A 24772-nucleotide genomic window follows, 5' to 3' on the forward strand; every position below is an offset into this window, starting at 1 on the left:
GATATCAGAAGCAAGAGTGCTTTGAATGAAGAGTCATTAAGTGCGACAGTGGGAAAAAGAAATGTCAGATATAGGCATGAGTCCTGTCTTTGCTGACAAAACATTAGCTGCAGAGTGCTTGATGATTTGCTTCTTGTATATGTTATTAACTAAATTACAACTTATCAACTATGTGAATGTTTTTAAGTGTATGTATCAGTTTCAATGTAAAGGCATGTTTCAAACCTTTTAGGGAAACCTGTGAAACTGACCTAGAGGAACACAGCATAGTGCCCTAGGGAATACACTTGCATCCTACATCATAGCCACCATCCACCCAGCCCCTCACAGCATTGTCAAAACCATTTCTTAATCAACAGGCGAGGCATTAAAGAGCAAAGTGATTCCTTCCTTCCTCTCCCAAGAGCTAAGTCTGCCTGCGCAGTGCGGCCAGCCTGTGGAGTGAGAGACAAAGAATGGCTATTGAATCTGGGGGTGAAATTAAAGCCAAAGGAGTTTTGCCATTGACGTCAACGTGGTTTTAACCTCTTCCATGCTGTAGTGTAGAGCACTAAGCAGCAGTCACTGGGAAACCCAAGCTGTCCTACAAAAACCTATAAATTAATGGTACATGGGTCATAATAACAGGAAATTTCTGTTATTAGAGCAGAGTTTGGTAGCTTTCCCCAACCTTCTTGCTTTTTTCATTCCTCAGCCCCAATGGAACAATCAGGCACCAGGAGGGAGAAGCCCTAAAAGCCAGAGCATTTCTGTGGCAGCAGCTCCGGAAGGCCTCCTGGCTTTCCAAGCACTACAGAGGGAAGACTCATGCCCAGGAAGAAGAGAACTGAAGAAGGGGAAGGGAGAAGAGGACTGGAAAGGGGAAGAAGAGAGAAAGGAAAAAAAGAAAGGAGTGGAAGAGAAAAGAGAGGACTCTGTGGGAGAAGAGTAGAGAAAGGGAACAGGATAGGGGAAGTTGGGGGCTGTGCCATGAGAATATGATTCTCTTCCAACATTTTGAATTTTCCCATCTATAGGAATATGCGAAGAAATTCCTCTCACTTCTGATGTCCCAGTGCTCAAAAAGTCCTGGTCCACTTTAGTGAATAAAACTTTGCTAGAACCATTTGCTAACAACAACATTTTAAAAACACAACTGTAGCTAGCATGGGTTATATCCCATTGTGGTCACAGCCACAGAGGGAAGCATGTCTGCAGCTGGTACTTAGGCAAGGGTTTTCTATGTGGTGTTGGCATCTGTAGCTTTTTTGGTACATAGGTGTAGCTGTTCTGAATAGTATGCTGTAGATTAGAGAGCTAACTTAGCACTACAGTGCTAAATGTTAGTAACACTCAAAATGTTTCACCTCTGGGACCCCACTGTCACAGTTCAGCTCAAGCCCACTGGACCCAATGCCATAAACTCACTGTAAATTGGTACCTGGCATGATTTAACCTGTTATGAGTTTTGTGACCTCAGGTCAATTTTTACAACTGCCCAAGGTAATTCAGAAAATTGAAACGACGCTGGTGGACTCAGAAGAACGACATAGGTCCTGCTTGACATCATTTATATGTACATACATCCTCTCTTGCAATGCAAGAGAGGTCTAAAAGGGGCCTAGTGTAAATGAGAATGAGGCCTATTGAATTAAAAGGAAGCAATGTGGAAAGGGCTGTGTTGCTTTCAATTGTATTTTACAAGACTCAAATAATACTGGATCTTTAGCCTCCTCTTAAACTGGAGATTCCAAGCAAGGAGGAACCGTGGGCTTTTGATAGATTTAGAAATTCTTAGTTAAGAGCTGGGACAGATGGACAGATATTCAGTGAAAGGGATAAAAAAAGTTTCTCCAAGAGATCCAAGAATTAAAAATGCACAAAGGATTCAAAGCTTCTATTATGCTCACATTATTGACATGTAACACACTGACTTACATTAATTCCCCACATGAGTATCTTCTGCTCTTAATCTTTCAATCAGTAAGAAATGATTACTGGAAAATAGATTTAGAAAAATATTCAATATTATATAACTATGTTCCATCACAAAAACTATGTTAAGTGAACATGAAGACTATACAGAGAAGCACTCAGAAGCCAAACAAATGGATGCCTATACATCCATTGCCCCGGCTCCTGGTGCATATGTATTATGACACATTCTTTAATTACATGATCACATATTTCCCCCCCAAATATAACATATTATTTTGTCTATAATCTTAGCTTTGCAGGAAGCAAATATGAGCTGAAATGCAGCTACTGCATGGACACACCTTCAAAAATCATTAAAAGGACTCTTACAAAATACAAAACTAAAAATTGCATTTTTGGCATATACATTTGGCAGTTGCTGCCTGAATATTGAGAGTCAGAAAGTTATGAGTGACTGAAAACATGATGCAGCCAATCTAGCGTTCATATACGTGACTTTTGAGTAGTGGGTTTCTGCAGGTATTGAGGGTGGATGGGCTATTTTACATCCTTTCATTCTTCAGTGAATTACCCTTTGTCCTTCATATTCACCTACTTAGTTCTTCTTCCCCAACATTTTTTTCTCCATCCCAGGACTAGGACACAAAGTGTTTCTCAGGGAAGGAGGTAGAGAAAGAGGAAAAGAATGAAAGATGTTTCAGAAACAAAACAGTTATGCTTTTCCCTTTTCACTCCTGAAAATCAGAGGTGAAATTCTGGCCCTATTGAAGCCAATGGCAAAACTCTCACAGATTCCAGTAGGGGCAGAATTTCACCCGAGGTGTTTTACTTTCCCAGCATATGGCCTGATCTCCAAACTGTAACAAGGAGTGAATTATCACGCAACTCCTGACTGGCGTGAGACCATTCTGGCAGCACCATTGCCAGAAACATTACACTTTAATTTATCTATGCAACATTTTTCAGGCTCTCTCAAATGTGATTTAAAAAAAAAATGACGTGCAGCATTTAAGCTACACAAATCATACTTTGCTCTTGTATAGAAATGTCACTTTTGCCCCTTAAACTTGTTTCTCATCCATGGATGTTAGGGCTGTAGGCTTTCAGATGTATGGGAAATGCTTCACTGCAACCCACCTTAGAGAAGAGGACCGCTTAGTCAGCACCCTTTGCATTGGGAATCCCAAATGAGGTAAGTTTCAAGATACTTTTCCTTCCCTACCTCCTCTAATATTTTTTTAAACTAGGATGGTTTCAATAAGTTTCCAAACAGTCTAAAACTACACAGGTTGTAGCAAAACAAGATTTATTTAGAATAGCCAGGCAAAATCAGATTAAAACAAAATAAATGGTATGCAAATCATATCTAGTCCTAAATTCTGCAAAAGCTCATGTAGCTTTTGAGTCAAAGCCCTCAGAAGTCAATAGGAAAACTTCCATTGACTTCAATCGGCTTTGGATTAGGCTTCTAGATCGTTATAATTATTTAGATTGGAGCTAAGAAGCAAAAGAATATCTTTCTAGACAACGCATTCTCAGTCCCCTGAGCTTGTGGGTTTTTTCCCCTTCTGTTTCTCTGTGCAGCATGTCTGAGACCAAGTACTGAATCTCTAGATAGGTGTCATTCTCTGTACTGCTAACCTCAAGAATTTAAAAAAATCATGAGTCCAGCCCCAAAATGATTAAATTGGTTTAAAAAGCATAGATGTTTCACAGAGCAGAGATATTTAAAAATATTCTTATTTGTCTGGTTTTTGAGCCTTGGAGATTAATGTTTTCAAGCTTTCCTCTACAACAGCAAAGGCTAGAAACTTACTTTTTAAAACAAAAATAAAAGCCAAGATTCGCATGTAATCACATTGCTCCAGGAGCTGGGCTCCAATTAATTCAAACATAAGAAGACTCATGAAAAAATCCCATGAGCTAGCAACCCTACTGCAGTGCTATAATTTTCAGATTTCTCTGATGTCTTATTCTCATACCAAACACATGCCACCAAAATGAATATCGGTGTTTCTACAGAAATGAAGTATTCCAGTCCATCTGTTTTGCCATGTTCATTGTAAGCTTGTGCAAAGTCATTTAGGATTTTATTCACTGCTTCGAATAACCAACACTGGAGTTCATCTTTTTCTTGTACACCTTTTAAAATTTATTAAATTTCTTTTGAAGGTATGTCCACACAAATAGTTGTTTCTAAGATCCTATTTGCATCTCTCCCCACTGTGAGCTATCTATTCTTTATTCTAACCCAATGACCATGGTTTGGCATACTTATTGCCCTAGCTGGACATGTAGGTCTAAAACTTTAACAAGCAGGGCTAAATCTTTTTTATAATTCCCTTATCGCTTTATTTCTATATGTAATAGGAATTATTGTCAGATTAAAGACTGTCACAAGCACTGTTCATCTTAGAATTTCAAAGCACTTTACAAACATGAACTACCATAATTCTCATCATGGTGCTGTTAAATAGCAACACTACAGTAAAACTGGACAAGAAGTGAAGAAGAATGCTTTACTGAGTTGAAATTGCAGGGAAAGTGTGGGTCTGTAAACAGAACATAGTTATCTGAGCTAGGTTTTGGCCAGGACACCAGAATTAACATTTCTATTCTTGAGAAAAGTGTCATGGAGACTTTAATGACCACAGAACACTGGTTTTAGATCTTACTGAAAATGTGATACCTTCAGCAACACAGAACCTCAAACCTCTACTGCTTTGGTTTGACTAAGGGAGATCACGTCTCAATCACTTGTTGACTCACAAACACCATTCCTTGCAGTGCCTTTTTTAATTGGAGGTCTCCCGTCTCAGTGGTGACTCTGCCTAACCTTACAAAGGGCCCACCTGTCACTGGTGGGTGGGGGAGGAACAGGAAAAGTGCCAGGGACAGAGTTCCTCCTCCCCCTCTGTGCCCCCACAAGAAACATGCACCATTTTAAAGGGGTTAGCAATAAGAGGAGATTCAGACCCTGACCACCCGTAGCCTAAAAGATGGTGCAGCCTGGATACTCTCTCTGCACTGTGCTCCTCAACTTTCCCTAACCAGGGAAGCTCCTAAATGTCATCATGATCAAGCCCTTGGCTAGCAAAATCTGACAGCACCACAGCAAACAGTGTGATTATTTCTTTAAAAGCTACTGTTACCCAGCAGTTTGTAACAAGCAGCAACTACATTGCTACACTGATCTTACCTATTCTAAAGAGAATGTGTAATTTGGAATTCCTTGAGCAAAGGAGAATTGGCTAACATAATTTATTTTTATTTCGAAAAAACATCTTAGAAAAGAGACAAATAAGAAGGGACATGATACATGTGTAAATCACTGAATAGTACAGAGAAGGGAGATTGGAAACTTCTGGTCTCCTTGTCTCATTACAGAAGAGCATAGGGACATTCAATTAAATTAAAAATGGGAATTCAAAACTGATAAAAGAAAACACTTTTTTCTTTCTTTTTTTTTACACAATATGTAATTAAAGTGTGGAATTCATTGCTACAGGAAATCATTGGGGCCAAAAACTTAAGATTCAAAAAGGAACTTGCAACTTGTACGGACATAAAAATACTTTTTTGTACGGACATAAAAAGTTGTTATAATGAATGCCAACAAATATTTTGGAAGGGATATTAAACATTGTTCTTCAGGGCTTAAGCCAATCCCTAACTATTAGGTGAGGCCAATTTGTGGGGGGAGGTTATCCCACAACAGCCCACTGCCACTACCTACTGCAGAGTTCTTGCACCTTTTTCTGAACCATCTGGTTCTGGACACTGTCAGTAACAGGAAACTAGACTAGATGGACCTTAGGTCTGATTCAGTCTGGCAATTCCTATATTCCTGTTTTTTTCATTTAAACTAGTTGAATTGTTTTAATGAACAAGATCAACCAAGTGTAAATGATGCTGTGATTAAGTGACAGTCAAACACAAGAAAAAATGGCTAGGACACAACACACTCTTCATCATTCCGCTCACAGGCTTCTAGCATATCCAAGGACAGTTAAATCAATGTATACAAGGATTGATATGCAGTCACACTAACTGATAAAATAAGGGGAATGTAGCAGAAACTACGCTTTTCGTAAAGCAATGTTAAATGAAATCCATTCACCGCTTATGATCTGACAAATTTGAGAAGGCAGGTCTTCCTTCCTTCACCTCCATTAGAGGGTCAAATATCAGCCCTCAGTTATAATGTATAATCTCAAAGATGTTCCTGCTTTGCACTGGTGTCACCACAGGCAGAATTCCACCCATGGATCTAACATGCAAGAATGTGCTGGGCCAGATTCTGATCTGTAAGACTGGTGTAATTTCGGAGTAACTCCATGAAAGTCAAGGGATTTATGCCTTATTTACAGTCGTGTAATGCAGATTAGAATCCGGTTCACAGTACATACTGATGCAAAGATGATTATACTAGCGCAGTGTGTTGCTCAGTCACATATCATTATATAATTTGCTAAACTACAGCAGGCAATAATATGAAGTGCAGACTATTAGTGTGACTGTTATGTCACCATAAGAGAAGACATTTGGAAAACAGTGGCTGAGAAATATTATACATGAGTGCAACCCATTAACAAATAAATGGTTTGTGTAATGAACTCCTTGGTGCCACTGGCAAAACCGTTCCACTTTCTCCCTCACATTTTTGTTCTTCTATTTGTTTATGTCAAATCAGTGCTGCATTGTGACACCGCCAACTAAATCACTTTAAAATCACTGTCATGTTGAACTAAATATAGTTCCAGATCCTCAGCAGATGTAAACTGGATTAACTCAATTAATTTCACCTGAAGATCCAGCCCCCGCAGTGTTTACGTACCCAGTATTCTTATTGAGCAAAATCTGAGGGCACATGGAGAGCCCTTATTACAATGAAGGGGAGCTCTGAAATGGTGTGACTGATCTTTAGGCCAATCAGGACAGTGGGGTTGGCGGGATAGAGCAGTTGTTCAATAGTTTTGCTATCAGCTCCTGCAGATGCCCATTCCTGGGAGCTGTGCGAACGGTCTGAGGCTAAAATGTGATCCAAAAACTGTCTTTTGTGTGACCTGGTCAGCTGCACTTGCCTGACCTGAACAGCTGCAAGTTAAGTCTCACATAAGACGAATTGGTTAGATAAGTTAATGTTTGCAGAATTATTTGATCTAATAATTTAGCACAGAGAAGCTTTCCTATTTGATCTCCTTACTTATTCATTCATTCTTTTGCAATTATCTCCATGGCAGGGGATGAGGTACTAAATACACCTCTGTGAAAAGGGATGTTGGAACAATTTGTTTAGTGAGGGTGCTGAGAGCCATTGAACCAAACTGTAAACCCTGTATATGATGGAAACCACTTCAAGCCAGTGGGTGCTGCAGCACCCCTCGCTCCAGCACCTATGCCTGTGAAGGGGAATACTTGTCAGCAGTGCCATTTAATGGTCAGGCCAGGGTGTGGAAGGTTGTCTTCCTCTTGGGTGTTCCCCTGTCTCAGTATAGACCCACTGTGTGAGGTCTGTCCTTTTAGCGACTCAGCCATTTGGCCAGGTTACACGTTGAAGTGCACTCCTTTCGGGATACACAAAAAGAGTCTAATGATGTGGAAACCCTCAGAAGTAAGCAAGAATCACTTCAGGGATCCTCCCTTGGATCAGGGTGTTGGGGTCTGGACCCTTACACTTTCCGGATCTTCCCTAACAAGGGTCCCCACAAGGGACAGCCTTCTGCCATTGTCCCCTCTTTAGGGGTTTGGTAAGGGAGCCCCGGCCCACCCTGTTCACCAGGCTCTGATCCAGTGCCCAGAGGTAAGCAAGCTAAGATCAGTCCTTGGGGTGTTATGCAGGTGCCTCCCTGGATCACTTCCTACCAGTGTTCCCTCTTGCAGCAGGATAAAATAAAGAACTGAACACAAACTTAAAGTTTCTGACCTTCGAAAGCAGTGGCAGATTAGCCACTGGGACAAGGTCCATGGCCAGGGGCCCTGGCCAATTGTGGGGCCCCACCCGCCAGTCGCTCCTGCAAGCCCCTCTACCCTGACTTTCACTCCCCAGCAGGAGTGCTGGACGGGGGGTGCGGGAAAGCCCCTGCACCCCAATCCCATTTCCCCAGCAGGAATGCCAGGAAGGGGGCAGGGGACTGCAGGTGGAAGGGGTAGTGAGGGGCCCCCACTTGCTCTGTTCAACTTGTGCTCTTGCACAAAATTGTTCCCCTCCACTGTCTGATACCGTCTGAGCTGCTCTGTTTCCCTTTTTTAAAATCTGCATCCAGCTTGTGCAGGCTTTGCAGATGTGGCAGGGCAGGGACACCCAGGCCCTTAACCCCTTCTTCTCCAGTGTGGGGTTTGTAGTCCTCATCACAAAAACAGATTATGATGTTTTCAGGTGCTTAAGCACAATCAAGTGGAACCTGTGTTAGAACAACAATTCTAAGGGATTGGTGGAAGTCTTCCATTTCCAGAGCTTCCATTTCAAATTAATTATGTTCCACTGATTTTTAGTACACTAAATACTCTATGCATACCAACTGTCCTATTTTCTTGGGCAAAAGGCTTTTCTTTTCTGCATGTAGCCGGTACTTAGCCAGAGACACATCTGATGTGTCACGCTAATTCTTTTGTTCCCTAATATATTACCCAGAATCCATCCCAGGACCCAAAAAGGCATTGGCATTCAGCGCATCATCTGCATTAATAAAGTTGCCTCTTGACACAAATGCTCTGTGCCAATTGTTTCAGAGCGATCTAATCAGTCTTCCTCAGGGCACCACTGAAAATAAATCACGATAGAGAAATAATGTGTCATGCCATCCTGATGAAACAGAGTGTTTAACTAAAGATGCCTAAGCACTACACACATACAATACTTCCCAGATATGCAGTCTTCAAAAAGACACACAAAATACTCAAGTGGTTTAGTGTGTTAGGAGTACAGGATGGTATTTAGCATTTACCTAAAGTAAAATACATCAAAAATCTAAAACCACAGCCAAACCCAATTCAGACTAGATTTATTTCCTGTACATGGTTTGAAGTTTAGTTAAGGTTTGTAGAATACTTTGAGTTCCTCAGATGTCATGTGATATAAACACAAATTGTTACTGGGCCCAAATGTAGATGGTAAGACATCTAAATCTATATTTAGGAGCTTGATTACCCTTTCTTAGCACGTTTCAGAGTAACAGCCGTGTTAGTCTGTATTCGCAAAAAGAAAAGGAGTACTTGTGGCACCTTAGAGACTAACCAATTTATTTGAGCATGAGCTTTCGTGAGCTACAGCTCACTTCATCGGATGCATGCCGTGGAAACTGCAGCAGACTTTATTTATACACAGAGAATATGAAAAAATACCTCCTCCCACCCCACTGTCCTGCTGGTAATAGCTTATCTAAAGTGATCATCAGGTGGGCCATTTCCAGCACAAATCCAGGTTTTCTCACCCTCCACCCCCCCACACAAATCGCTATCTTAAAACAAAAAAACTTCAAATCCAGACTCCAGCGAGAAACTGCTGAATTGGAATTCATTTGCAAATTGGATACTATTAATTTAGGCTTAAATAGAGACTGGGAGTGGCTAAGTCATTATGCAAGGTAGCCTATTTCCTCTTGTTTTTTCCTACCCCCCACCCCCAGATGTTCTGGTTTAACTTGGATTTAAACTTGGAGAGTGGTCAGTTTGGATGAGCTATTACCAGCAGGAGAGTGAGTTTGTGTGTGTATGGGGGTGGGGGGGATGTGAGAAAACCTGGATTTGTGCTGGAAATGGCCCACCTTAATTATGCACATTGTAGGGAGAATGGTCACTTTGGATGAGCTATTACCAGCAGGATAGTGAGTTTGTGTGTGTGGTTTTTGGGAGGGGGGTGAGGGGGTGAGAGAACCTGGATTTGTGCAGGAAATGGCCCAACTTTATTATCATGCACATTGTGTAAAGAGTTGTCACTTTGGATGGGCTATCACCAGCAGGAGAGTGAATTTGTGTGGGGGGGTGGAGGGTGAGAAAACCTGGATTTGTGCTGGAAATGGCCCACCTGATGATCACTTTAGATAAGCTATTACCAGCAGGACAGTGGGGTGGGAGGAGGTATTTTTTCATATTCTCTGTATATAAATAAAGTCTGCTGCAGTTTCCACGGCATGCATCCGATGAAGTGAGCTGTAGCTCACGAAAGCTCATGCTCAAATAAATTGGTTAGTCTCTAAGGTGCCACAAGTACTCCTTTTCTTTCTTAGCACCTAACCTTAGGTACTCAAGTTTGAAATTTGGGACTTTTTTTCTACAAAAGTCATACAGGCAGATCAGGAAGTTACTCAGTGTAGCAAAATATTTGGTGACTTTTTAGTTTGCAAATCAGAGGCATATTGCACTTAGTTTAGAACAATACAAAACCACAGAGGCAGCTCTATGTCTACATTTTCCTAAACTGTCACTAAGGAAACTACTGCTGGTGCAGAAAGAGGGTACTTTTTGTATTTCCATTCCATCAGTTCAAGACAGCTCTGTATTAAAACATACATACATGCTTCTTTTAAGTGGTATGACTGTATGATAACACAATGTGACAGCGGCAGGCGTTTGGGCCACATGGAATTGAACTGGCCAAAAAGAAAATAAGATCAATCAGAACTGGGTATACCTGTCACTTTATCTGTCGATGCATTTTAAATTTACTGTATATCAGTGCTACGGACAGCTAGATACAGTGCTACATTAGTAAGTGATCTCACTAACTAATTTTCTTCTTTTTTGAAAGATTCTATCAATTTGAGAGATATTCCTTATGCTTTCCATAGAAGTCAATTGGTATTTAGGTGCTTTGCTGAATTAGGACCAAAATACTGCTGGAACTGGTAATATCTGTGAAAACAAACAAAAAGGACAAACACCACAGAAACTAGTTTTCTTAACCTTTAAGCAAAATCTCTTCCCGCATTTAAAATATGGGAAATGCACAGAAAAGGAAACAAGGTTATTATTAATAATGCAGTGACTATAGTTACATTGCAGTTACACTCTGGTTATGCCATTTGATTCCACCAATCCATATAAATGGAAGGTACACGATCTGATAGAGTGATTATGGTGTCAATACACTGTTCTTTATGTATCTGCATTCTAAAACATTCATCTATTACCAAGATGATAATAATAAGTAATAAGGACATGGAGTTAACCTTCAGGTTATAGGAATCAGTGGTAACTAGAATATAGAAAAGCATAACTACAAAGTGTAATTACATTACACCAATGGCTCAACTGCAAAACCATTATGGGACTACTCATGTGACTGAGTAAGTGTTCCCTAACTTAAGTAGTAAGTGTTGCCTAGTCAAGTCCTACTGTACTTCTTTCTTTTACTTCAGATCAGTTTACTATGAAGTTATTTTACACCTTCTTAATTCCAGACATCATAAACCATTTTTGAGATGCCTGCCTGTATTCTTCTTTGTGCACTTTCAGAAAACCTTTGACACAGAGCCTTAAAAATAAAACAAAACAAAAAACCCTCTAAAGTAATTCTACAATCAGTTTAGTCACTACTTTAACTCCAGAGGCACGCATTTTTATGTTGTACCATTTTATGGTGTTACAATGCAGTAGAGGCAAACTGTAAACACATGAGGCAGCTGAGGTCTATAAAGGCATTGCGACTATTGTTAAAGAAAGACAATATCAAAGGAAAACAAAAACGCATGACTACTTCAACACACCAGACTGCGGCTTTGAGATCATGGGAACTTCTTCCACTCAGTTTTCCAGGCCTTAGAAAAAAGGAAATTCAGCCCCTTTCTTAAGAACTAATTGTCTTACCTTTAAACTTCCCAATGTGGGAGCTCACCCTCTTATAGAAACTATTCACAGCATATTTTTCTGCCTGCTGGCCTTTTAAATTTTGGACTGACAAGCTGCTGCATCCCTATAAGTGCCATTTTGTATCTGACTGCTGAAACCACTTACCCTTCCAGCCAACTAAGCATTTTTAGCTCTAATTATTTTTTCCTTTAATTTCCCTTTTCTTTTCTAATACCTGAGTAAATTACACCAGCCTTTTTTGTAGCTTCTTCATATTGACGACTCATATTCAATTTGTGATCCATTATAACCCCCAGATCCTTTTCAGCAGTACTACCACCTAGCCAGTTATTCCCCACTTTGTAGCTGTGCATTTGATTTTTTCTTCCTAAATGAAGTACTTCACACTTGTCTTTATTGAGTTTCATCTTGTTCAATTCAGTCCAACTTTCCAATTTGGCACGGTCATTTTGAATTTTAAACCTGTGTTCCAAAGTCACTTCCCTTTCTCTTTGCCTCAGTTTCCCCATCTGTAAAATGATACTGATTGTCCTTTGTAAAGTACTTTGAAAAGTACTGTAGAAGAGGTAAGTATTATTAATTATTTTTATTATTCAGGGAACCCACATCTTATACAATAAGACATGAAGTAAAAAGAATGAAAAGCAAACCAGAGTGTTTAAATGGCGTATGAAACAAGGGAAAGAATGAGAAACTTGTCCCTTCATATACGCAAACTCACTTTATCATAAAGACTTGGTTTAGAGCTTAGTCTTCCAAAGCACACAAAGAAATGAAACAGGACGGTTCATTATCTAGTGTTCATCAACAGCCCACACTCAGCATGACAGCAAATAATGCAAATATTTACAGCAAGAAATATCAGTCACCATCAAATGGCAGTTAACTTATCAAACGGTAATCCCCGCCATGGGAAAGAGAGCTGAGGCAGCAATTCTGTACCAGCACAACATTCAGAAGGTCTCTCCCAACAGTTAGCTCCAGTTTATACGGCTCTGCCCCGGTGCTAAGTGTGTTTGACTAATGCCATGAGGTGTCTATGCATAACTGTGGCACTAAAGCTCTAGAGGTTAGATCAACAGCGTTTCTATATATCTAGTATGTACCTAATGAATTCTACCAGTTTAAGGGGGGGGAGGAGGGGATTCATCCTGAGGTTATACATCCATACACCACTTTTTCTTTAATTGTGATGTATCCGATCTGTGTCTTCAGACTGTGAACTCTTAGGGCAAAGGATTTCCCTTTTTGTGTAGTATGCTGTTCATTGTGGTGCCTGTTTATTTTAATGCAAAAGGAGCTAGCCCCATAGTTAGGTTAAATCATTGTCACATTCTCAGCCTTTGCCGCTAGCCTGATGCAGCTTTCCTGCTGCTAGAAATAACTGCTCTTAAGTGGCTTTTTTTTTTAAATAAAATGATTATTTAAATCACTGAGCAGAGCAAAAATTAACTGACAGAACAAATGTCCATTTTTCCAGTATGGTACCTGATGTAAAGACAAATGTACAGCCACAGCATTATCACTAAAAAACAGCAGCAGCAACAAACTGAATATTACAGATATCACCAAGTTGTTCTATTCTACTGAGTGTAACTCACACATACTATTATAATGAGCATGGCATAAATGTTTAGCTATACAGATCAAAGCTGAAACAGCTAACTGGGGTCTTCATGCTGCCCTAAATCCATGTGTAGAGCTTGCACTGTGTGTGAATTGGGCGAAAGATATAGCTTTCAGATTCTAGATATTCCGATTCATCATGGTGATTCACAGGAGATACACCCTGGGAGGACTTTTAATTGGCAAATGAACTGCAGGGCATTTGAATCAGCAGAGGAAAAATACAATAACTGGGTTGGAGTGTGAGGTGATAAGTTCAAAGGTAACAAAACATACACAGTATAAAAATATGAAAAGTCACCAAGTCTAAAGTACAGTCAATGGACATGTGAAGTAATGATGTTCAACTAGCATAGCAGTAGCTTCCTTTTTGGGGATCAGACATTTTTTTAAAACTTTTGGTTAAATACTCTGTCAGCAGCATTTGTACTGAATGCCACAGGGACGGCTCTAAGACAATCTACTTGGGATAGTCAGCATGCGAGTATGCTAGTTGTAAATACTGTATCCAGAAGGAAACTTGTATCCAAATGCTTTTAGATGGTCATATACTCTTGTGTGATCTTCTTTTCAAGCTGTGCCAAATTTTAAAAGTCTATTAATCTAAAATAAGCAGCCTCCAATGACACACTAGGATCCTGCTGAGCTCCAGAGACTAAGGGTGAAATTGTGACTCCATTGAAATCAATGGCAAAACTCCCATTGACTTCAAAGAAGGCAGAATTTCACAGAACTCTATCTCTAGTATCTATTTTACCTATAAAGGTAGACAATCTTCTCCGCTGAAGGATTGTTTCTCACACTAGACTAGGGGTCTAGCCCTTACACTGCTGGTAAGACTCTTAATGACTTCAAAGGGAATATTTCTTGAGCAGGGACTTCAGGAACAGAAATCACAAGCAAAACAGAACATGAGTACAAGTCTTAGACTGTGATCCTATTAGCTATCCCATGGGGGCAGAAAGTCTGCATTCATGCTACAGTAGGAGAATTGGGGCCTTCACTTGCATTGTGGCCTGGTTTATTGGCTGCTTTGTGACATTGGAACAGCGCAAAGCAACTGGATCAGACCGGTGAATCTGGTCTGCTGAATTTAATTCATTGGTCAAGCTGAAGGGCCCTGCCCATCGGTCTTTGCTTGTATAAGTAGTCTGGTGAGCTTCAATCAGACTACATAGGAGACTAGACAGTCACAATCCTCACTTGGCCACGCAGGGCCCTCTTGCTCAAATTGTGACTCCAGCATGGCATGGACAGTAGGAGCTACTCCCCTAATACAAATCACAGATCTACAAATCACAGAATATCAGGATTGGAAGGGACCTCAGGCGATCATCTAGTCCAACCCCCTGCTCAAAGCAGGACCAATCCCCAATTTTTGCTCCAGATCCCTAAATGGCCCCCTCAAGGATTGAACTCACAACGCTGGGTTTAAGCAGGCCAATGCTCAAACCACTGAGCTATCCCTCCCACTCCTCATTGTAACTTCTTTCACAACTCTGAGAAACCTATTAGTTTAAAATTAAAAAACAAACAAAACAAAAAAACCCAACCCTTTCCAGACTGAATGAGCTTTCTGGTCTGTTAACTTGCACTAGAAAGGTCTATGTGTGTTTTCAGTTCAAACAGCTGGTTTCTTTGAGTTTCCAGCTTCAGCTGCAGCTACAGCCAATTCAAAGGCATTTAAGACACAGGGGATGGGGTTAAAGTTTGAGCTGACAGTGGTGGTTTCAGCAGTGACTGGAGATATGAGGTTCATAGGTAATGGGGAATCTACACATTACATTTTTCTCATGCTTTTCTCTCTTTATTTGGGTGCATCAATATGGTAAGTCTGTTGAGGTTACCAATATCCAACTTGCTTTCTCCTACTTAGTATTAAGCTATTCTATTCCATTATTATGTTTTGAACATATTATGCGTTATTGTGTCACATACCCTACAACAAACAGATAAGAATGTAAGACCTGATGATGTGTTACAACTTGTTGGTCTTTTTCACTCGAAGCCTGCAAAGGATCCTGGGATATGAACACAAATGATTCTGGGGCATAGGGTGATGGTAGAAAACTGAAGTAGATGTTTTTGTGACTGGGATGGGAAAAGGTTGACATCCCTCATTTAGAACACAGGGGGTAGCCTCTGGTATTTAAAAAAAGACAGAACATGTTTTTTTTTTAAAAAAATCTATAATTACATTTAAAAGAAGAAACTTCATGATGTGTAAGGATGTGTGCTGTTTCTTTAAATCTGTAGCATAAAGTCAGTCAGGAGGGAAGTACTGCATTTTCTGACTGTTACTAACTCTTACAAACAGAGTGTTACATAGCTGACATTCCAGTTCCTCGGGGACTATCCCTCTATTGATTGATATCCCTTTAGTATATTCCAGAGAATTTAAGAGCAGAAAGTCATAATCAAAATTAACACAAAAACACAAAGGACAGGCAAGGAAAGCAATAAATTGCACAACAGTAGCTGGAAAGGATAATAGAGAAGCAGGAAAGGCTGGAGTAACTTACGGGAGCAGAACTGTTTTTTACTGTGACACTGGGGGTCGTAGCACGTAGTGCTCCACTCACTCCATGGTAATATTTGAAGCAGATCTTTGTTTCAGCTAAAATAGAAAATGATTTTACATTAGAAATGTTACCAGGAAGAAGAAGTTTTATAATATGTTACACTTGGGACGCATCATGTCTGCTCATGAAGGCTAATGGGCAGATGAACTGAAAACTGAAGCCATTTGTCTCCATCTGATGGTCAGGTTAGGATACTGCAGATAGCCTCAAATGCTGGTTTCCCATGTTGTCTTGCATGAGATATAAAAGTTATTTGGTCCCTATGTTATATGAGAAAGATTAATCATCAACCTCTTCTGAGCAGTAATTACCAGTTCTGTAAAACTATGTCTAAAATCTGCAAAATGTGATAAGGATTTCCTCAGGCTAAAAACATAGGGATAAACCCCTCATGATTCAGGGGATAAGCCAACTATTAATTGGTGAGGTCAGGGAGAAACTTCACTTGTGGGCAGGTTTTTCCATATTTGCACATTATGAGATTTCTCTGAAGCAGGCTGGTTCTGGCCCTTGTCAGAGATATGTCACTGGATTAGACAGATGACTGGTCTGACCTGGTATAACAATTCTTATATTAAAGCATTTTTTACAAACAAACAGTGCTAAGCCATATCTTTTCTTAGTCTATTTCTATTGATTTCAATGGGCTTTGGATCAGACTCTTAGGAGCTTTGCTAGTACTGGCCGCATAGGCGCTGACTCCATGGGTGTTCCAGGGCTAGAGCATCCACGGAAAAAAACCAGTGGGTGCTGAGCACCCACTGGCAGCCCACTATCAGTGCCTCCCCCTCCCCGCAGTGTCTCCTGCCCACCAGTGGCCCCGCCGATCAGCACCTTCCCCTCCATCACAGTTCCTCTTGCACACTGCGGATCAGCTGTTCTGTGGTGCGCAGGAGGTGCTGGGGGGGAAGGGAGAGGGCAGAGCATGCTCAGGGAAGGGGGCGGAACTGAGCAGGAAGAGGCAGAGTGGGGGTGGGGTGGGGCCTTGGGTAGGGCCATGAGGGAGTACCTCCAGGCACATTAGAAAGTTGGCGCCTATGACTGGCAGGAACATTAGCAAGATGATAAGCTTCTAGGGATTAGCAGTGTACTCTTTCCATTTTTGTTGTCTCTCAGCTGAATGTACAAATTAAAAGAAGCCCATCTCGACTACTGAATCAAGACATGGAAGAAAAGAAAAGAAATCAGCTACTCTTTTAATGGTTGCTGTATGATCCATCACATGATCTATTACAAGAAAAAAATGGTACCTTCCAGTCATCCTGGAGCCCAAAGGATGGCTGAATTTTCTTGTCTTGCACTGGACCCCAGATAGATACCAATATGAACACCTTACAAATACATTTTCACTGGACAATACTATAGTTATCCGCTGCCCTTCAGCAACCCCATAATGTAGTGGAATGGGCTTTTCAGGATCGGTTTTTCTTAATATCTTTTTTCCAACAGTTACTTAACACAGTCCTTTCTACAATTGCAGTTGCAGCGTTAGGTGCTCAGATACAATAGTAATGAGGACCATATAAGTACACAGTTTTTACCACACTGCAAGGTGCCAAAGTGGGAACAAAATAAACCTGCTGCTTAAACCCTATCATACCTCATTTCTTCTCCGACTGTTTGGCCCAATCCGGCAAGCACTTACCACCAGGCATTGTGCTTACTGCCATGAACAGTACTTTTGAAATCAATAGCACAGCTCAGATTAGCAAGCACTGTGCTTGGTAGCAAGTATTTGCAGAATCAGGCCTTTATATTGCAAACTCTTTGGGAAACAGACCTTTTTTCTATTTGTTCTGTACAACACCTTACACACTTCTGGGTCAAATTCTGCCATCTCTGTATACAGGACCCTCACTGAAGTTGTCAGGAGCTGTGTATGCTCTGAGTGCAGACTTTTTCATGCTTAGATTGCAGTGATTATAATAGAGATGACACCCACTTTCAAAGCATTACAGTTTCTCACCTGAACAAAGAGAAATTGTTCTACCATAGATGTGCATTCAAAGGCCCTAGAAACATCTCATGCAACAAACATCATTTAATTGTGTCACTGCTGTCTAGCACACAGGTACATGGGCCAAAATGGAATTCCAGTTCTGCACCAGACAGTTGATACCTTCTCATTTAACTGTCTTGCTGCCAGCAACGGCTGCCACCTGTGGGCCACTATGGAACTCAGAAATGCTCCTTTAAGATATGCTCCACAGATATGAGCACTACATACATAATGCCCATCTAAATAAATAATACCTAAATGACAATGTTTTAGTGCTACCAAGGCAGAGCATATGCCAGTAGCCAAATGGTTAAAAGCAATACAGTTGCGACAAAAGACAAGACACGCTAACAGTTGACACTCTGGCCACAGATCACTACATTGTGAGCTGTGGTTGCTCGGCGTCTCTGAAAATCAGGTCCTAAGTATTTTAAGCTGGGCACCAAAATAATCGAGACACCAAAAGCAGAAGACACTTTTGAAAATTTAGGCCTAACTAACTTGCCTGATCTACAGAAAGACTGTGGTGCAGCCAGAAAAATAAATTAGGAGTAAAATTTTCAAAAGCACCTGAATTGTTCAGGAGCCTAAAATATCCCACTTTCAAAAGTGACTTAGGCACTTAAGACCATAAGTCTCATTGAAAAGTCAGTGGGATTTAGGTTCCTAAGTCACTTAAGATACATCTACACAGCAAGGAGGATTCCACGGCAGCGAGTCTCAGAGTTTGGGTCTACAGACTGTGCTACGGCATTCAAAATGGCAGTGTAGATATTTAGGCTTGAGCTGGCTCTCCAGCTCTGAAGGCACTCCTTTCCCTAAGGTGCAGCATCCAAGTTCCAGCCCGAGCCTGAACATCCACACAACTATTTTTAGTGCTGTAGAGTGAGCCTGAGCATAGACCTGAGCTCTGAGGCTTGCTGCCGCAGAATCCTGCTTGCTGTCTAGACATACCCTAAGTCAGTGGCTTTCAACCTTTCCAGACTACTGTCCCCCTTTCAGGAGTCTGATGTGTCTTGGGAACCCCAAGTTTCACCTCACTTAAAAACTACTTGCTTACAAAATCATATATAAAAATACACGAGTGTCACAGCACACTATTTCCAAAAAATTGCTTACTTTCTAATTTTTACCATATAATTATAAAATCAGTTGGAATATAAATATTGTACTTACAGTTCAGTGTATAGGATATAGAGCAGTATAAACAAGTCATTGTCTGTATGAAATTTTAGTTTGTATTGACTTCGCTAGTGCTTTTTATGTCGCCTATTGTAAAACTAGACAATTATCTAGATGAGTTGATGTACCCCTTGGAAGACCTCTGAGTACCTGCAGGGGTACACATACTGCTGGTTGAGAACCACTGCCCAAAAGCACTTTGAAATCTTTACCAGAGTCTTCTGAGTCTCACTATACTATAGCTAGGAGACCATCCTTCCCTCTTTACACTGTTCCCTGACTACATACAGAATTCCCTCAAATTAACAATCACATCACATATGTACCTTAGTGACTTCAAAGGCATTACCTGAGGGCTTAAAGTTGACTACATGTATGAATGCAGGACTGAGGCCATAGTTTTAGTAGGACAATTTTAAAAGTTAATAGACGAGCCACAGTATCCCTGACTCTTGATCATTGGAACAGCAGTGAAATAATCATTCACGTTGAAGAGCTATCACTTATTATGTATTTGGGAGCAGTAGTTTTTATTAGAGAGTGTTAAAGTGAGGCTGAGCGTATCGCCCTAAAGAACTGCAAATCAAGACTGAATTATCAATTTGTAATTTTCTCTACGGGATTTTTAACAGCTCAGCAGCAAAACTGATTACTTACCAAGCAGACAGCAAAAGTTGATAATATCACAATAGAGCTGCCACACATACAAATAGGATACCAGTTCTACAAATTATTCAAATTTTGATTTTTCTCTCCCCTGGAGACTATTACATACAATTTGTATGGAACATCTAGGAGGTAGAATAAAGAAATGTTTTCTATAAACTCATGAAAAATAATTTTCTCCAGTAGTTTGTATGATTATGATCAGGCTTTCATGGCAGGGAACCTGGCTTTTGGTTACCCAGCATTACATTTAGTCAGTTATCGTATACATCGAGGATTCTGTCAAAAAATTAAAGAGACATTGTCAGGCTTAAGAGGAATTGTAGAAGTATAATCAGGCAGGCCAAAAAAGAATTTGAAGAGCAACTAGCCAAAGACTCAAATAGTAACAGCATTTTTTTTTTAAAAAAAAAAGTACAGTACTTCAGAAGCAGGAAGCTTGCTAAATAATCAGTGGAGCCAGTGGACGATCGAGACGCTAAAGGAGCACTCAAGTAAGACAAGGCCATTGCAGAGAAACTAAATGAATTCTTTGCATCCATCTTCACTGTAAAGGATGTAAGGGAGATTCCCACACCTGAGCCATTCTTTTTAGATGACAAATTTGAGGAACTCTCCCAGATGGAGAAGGTTTAGAAACAAATTGGTAAATTAAACAGTAATAAGTCATCCAGACCAGATGGCATTCACACAAGAGTTCTGAAGGAACTCAAATATGAAATTGAAGAACTAATAATTGTGGTATGTAACCTATCACTTAAATCAGCTTCTGTACCAGATGACTGGAGGATAGCTAATGTAACACTGATTTTTTAAAAAGGCAATCCATAGGCAATCTTTCAATTAGAGGCCAGTAAACCCAACTTCAGTATCAGGGAAGGCCAAGACATTAGAGATGGGAAAGATCTGTCAGGTCACATAGTCCCCACCACCATCACCACCACCCTGCCAGAGTAGGATTGTTCCCCATGTCCCTTCCCTTTAAAATATCATCTTTCCTTGTTGTCTTCATTCATTTCTTTAGGTTTATTTGTCAAGCTTGCCTTTTTTCTTCCCTCAGAATTTCACTCATTCTTATAATCCTCTATTCTTCTCTTGCTCAAAGGTCATCCTGACTTCAGAAGCTTAACTTCCACTAGAAGAGCAGATTTATTCTCTTGGATATAAAAAGTAATGTTGCCAAAATTAATCCGGTTTCCCCTGCTAGATTACCAAACCTCCTAAACTCAACTGCTAGAAAAGACTAAGAAGCAGTATTCTGCAGGGAGACAGGGCATCTCAGTGTGTTTTACTATTTGGTGTTTTCATTCCTGCTTGATAGGGAAGTTTGATAGACAAGAGACACTTTAACAATCTGACTGCAATTTATTCCAATGGCATTTTCTGTTTCAGTTAAGCAGCAGCATGAAGAAGCCTGAGCTAAGCATTTCTGAACAGACAGAGAGAAGAAAAAAAAAAAAAAGAAAAAAAGAAAAGACAGCATCCAAAGACCAGGCATTGATGAACAATTTAATCTCTTACCAAAAGAAATGTTGTGGCTGTTGTTGGACAGAGTTCCTGCATAAAATATTAAGGATATAAAAAATGATGATAAATAGGCTGTCCCTGGGAAGTGTATGTTGGGAGGGGGAGGGGGAATTGAACCTAATCAGAGATACAAAACTGAAGGAAAATAACTGTTTTATGACACACAAAAGCAGTTCACTGTAGAAGTCCTATAAAATCAGTACAGTACACAACCTTGTGATATTATAGTTTGATCAGGTTACCGTAGCGTGGCCTTTAATTACAGCAGTCATTGCTAGTGATCATTACAGTTGGAACTGTGCAGTAACTAAGGCCCTAAAATTATGAGCTGTTACTATTTAAGAATTGCTCTGACATCAAAGCCTTTGAAAAAGATAAAAAACGAAGGGCTAAGAGAATAAAAACCCAAGAGCTAATGGCTAAAGTTCTTCAGTAGTCTCAGGTAACTGAGAGTTGCTGCAGCCTTTTGCAAGACTATGCTGCCGGTACAGCTAAAGAAACTTCCATTCCTACCCCCCCACATCTGTGAATTAATGAAGAAAAAATCATATTAAATTAATATCAAACTCTGATATTATGATGTACAAGATACAAGAGTAAAATGGAGAACTTGATGGAATTTAATATTATAATTATAATGTATACAAAAGGGAAGTCAATTATAAGCGACACAGCTTTGGACAAAATGCTGTAAATTTCAACAACAGAGTTTATCGCGTGGGCAATCCTGTTAGGAAAAAAAAGGGGTTGCATTCATATTGACTTCTTTTAGTTTAAGTGATAAAGTGAAGAAGGCAGGCTACTGTTTGTAATCAAGCATGCTTATGATATCAAGTTAGCAAAATACCCCTTGCTGAAAGAGGCAGCAAATAAAAGGAACTGAGACCAAATTGTGTATTTATAAGGACACTTGACCACAGAGTGGTATAATCCGAAGGGAGAAGGGTCTGATGAGGAGCAGGGGTACCAAGGGCAAAACTAGGGCTGGCTGGGCAAAGAGATTCAGATGAGGAGCTGGAGGGGGAAAAGTAGGATTGGAAAGATTGGAGGAGGCGGCCAGTGAGAGAGATTGGAACTGGGAGCCACTGAAGACATGGAGCGTGGATGGGAGGAGTGACTGGAGAATACAGTGAGGGAAAGACACAGATTGGAAGAAGGAGAGGAGAGAATTGGGCCTGGCTAGGCAAAAAGACTAGGAACAAGGAGCGTGATGAGGAGAGACTAGTATTTGCTGGCAGAGAGACTAGGACGAGAAGCCTGAGGAGTGGAGACTAGCACTGGTTAGCTGAGGAGAATGGTGCTGGGATAAGGAATGAGGTGTGGGGAAGAGACAGGGCCAGGTTGGAGGTGAACACACCACAATGGGTCATGCTTGGATAGAATGTTCAGAAGAGTCTCCACCCACTAGAGTACACTCCCACAGCAGCTTGTAATGGATCCCTAAGATTCCTGAGTCTCGGCATTCCTCTACTGTCAGCAAATATCTTTGAAACCTACTGGCAAAGTTTCCCATCTCCCTCTAATTCTGGTCCACAGAGAACAAACCATCTATATCAGCTATCAGTTACTCCAGTTGCTGAAGTGACAGAGTTCTATGTGCTGGATCTAAAGGTTCCAACCCGGATGATGAACCACACAGGTGTCAATATAATGCTGCATGATGGAATTTCTGATTTCAGTCTTCTCTTTTAAAAACCTAGGAAATGACACACATGTGCACACATACACACAGAGTCACATTAACAAAATATTAAGATTGCAAAGTCAAGCACTCAGAAGTTAGGAAATGCCAGATTAAGATGGTACAAGAAAGGTAGCTCTCTCTTTCTGTACACATTTTGATATAGTCTTTAAGATTCACAGAGTGATTATTATATCCATTTGGGAATTTTTTTTACAATACTGTGTGGGAAAGGGTTGGTTCTGACAAAGCTCTCATTTAAAAAATGTTTTGCAAAAAAAAAAGTTTTGAAATGGTTGAAATGTGGTGTTTTTAAAACAAAAAAAGTTCAATTTTCAGGTAAAAATGACTTTTCATTTTGAAATTTATGTTAGGGTATAGTAAATATATAAAAAAAACTTTAAATTAAGAAGGCTGAAATTAAATCAAAACATTTTGAAGTTATGAAACATTTTGATTGACTCAGTTCAATTTGTTTTTTTAATTTTGATTGCTTAGTGAAATTGAGAGATTTTGACCTCTCATCATGATGTGCGATAGAAAATTTTTCAAATCTCAAAAAATCTTTTAGAATAGAAAAACTATTGCCTGCCCAGCACTAGTGAATATTATAAATAAATTATTAGAATGCTAGACTCTTGTTGCCCTTCCACAGGTATGCTGAGAAGCTGAAAATGCACAAGAAGCCTCTTCCTTTCCTACCACCAATAAAAGAACCAACCATAAACTAAAGCAAGCATTCCTGAACCCCAGTTTGATGCCCCATCTACGGGATCATGTTGTCTCTCATATCAGGCATCTTCAACAAATCATCATGACTTTGAGACTTAGTGTACTAACAGGAAATTGAGATTCATTATTTCTCTTCTCTCAAATGTTGACAAATGGTTCAAGTGGGGATAATTACAGAATGCGTATTGAGAGAAATATGACAAAAGTTAGTGAGTGGTTAGGTAACATGCAATTGTGGGATGTGCAGTAGGTTGCTGGTTCATATCCAGTTCAGGAAGGTAGGGACTAATAGTTATTAACATCTCAGGGCTTGTTTACACAATGAGTTTGTCAAGGTTCCTCCCCCACTCTGAACTCTAGGGTACAGATGTGGGGACCTGCATGAAAAACCTCCTAAGCTTATCTTTACCAGCTTAGGTCAAAACTTCCCCAAGGTAACAAATATTACCCCCGTTATCCTTGGAATGGCCGCTACCACCACCAAACTAATACTGGTTACTGGGGAAGAGCTGTTTGGACACGTCCTTCCCCCCAAAATACTTCCCAAAACCTTGCACCCCACTTCCTGGACAAGGTTTGGTAAAAAGCCTCACCAATTTGCCTAGGTGACTACAGACCCAGACCCTTGGATCTTAAGAACAATGAACAATCCTCCCAACACTTGCACTCCCCCTTTCCTGGGAAATGTTGGATAAAAAGCCTCACCAATTTGCATAGGTGACCACAGACCCAAACCCTTGGATCTGAGAACAATGAAAAAGCATTCAGTGTTTTACAAGAAGACTTTTAATAAAAAATAGAAGTAAATAGAAATAAAGAAATCCCCCCTGTAAAATCAGGATGGTATATATCTTACAGGGTAATTAGATTCAAAAACATAGAGAACCCCTCTAGGCAAAACCTTAAGTTACAAAAAAGATACACAGACAGAAATAGTTATTCTATTCAGCACAATTCTTTTCTCAGCCATTTAAAGAAATCATAATCTAACACATACCTAGCTAGATTACTTACTAAAAGTTCTAAGACTCCATTCCTGTTCTGTCCCCG

At 40.2% G+C, this 24772-nt stretch overlaps 1 protein-coding gene across 1 annotated transcript in view; it reads right to left on the bottom strand.

Annotated features, from left to right (window-relative positions):
• Positions 1-24772, bottom strand: part of HECW1 (HECT, C2 and WW domain containing E3 ubiquitin protein ligase 1) — a 349448-nt gene that overhangs the window by 153451 nt on the left and 171225 nt on the right. Inside the window, exon 6 of the mRNA XM_084619634.1 lies at positions 15876-15970. Coding sequence (XP_084475760.1) covers positions 15876-15970 — 95 coding nt within the window. The remainder of the gene's footprint in view (positions 1-15875; positions 15971-24772) is intronic.

The sequence above is a fragment of the Lepidochelys olivacea genome (assembly GCF_965140295.1).
Source record: "Lepidochelys olivacea isolate rLepOli2 genome assembly, chromosome: 2".
Taxonomy (NCBI): Eukaryota; Metazoa; Chordata; order Testudines; family Cheloniidae; genus Lepidochelys; species Lepidochelys olivacea.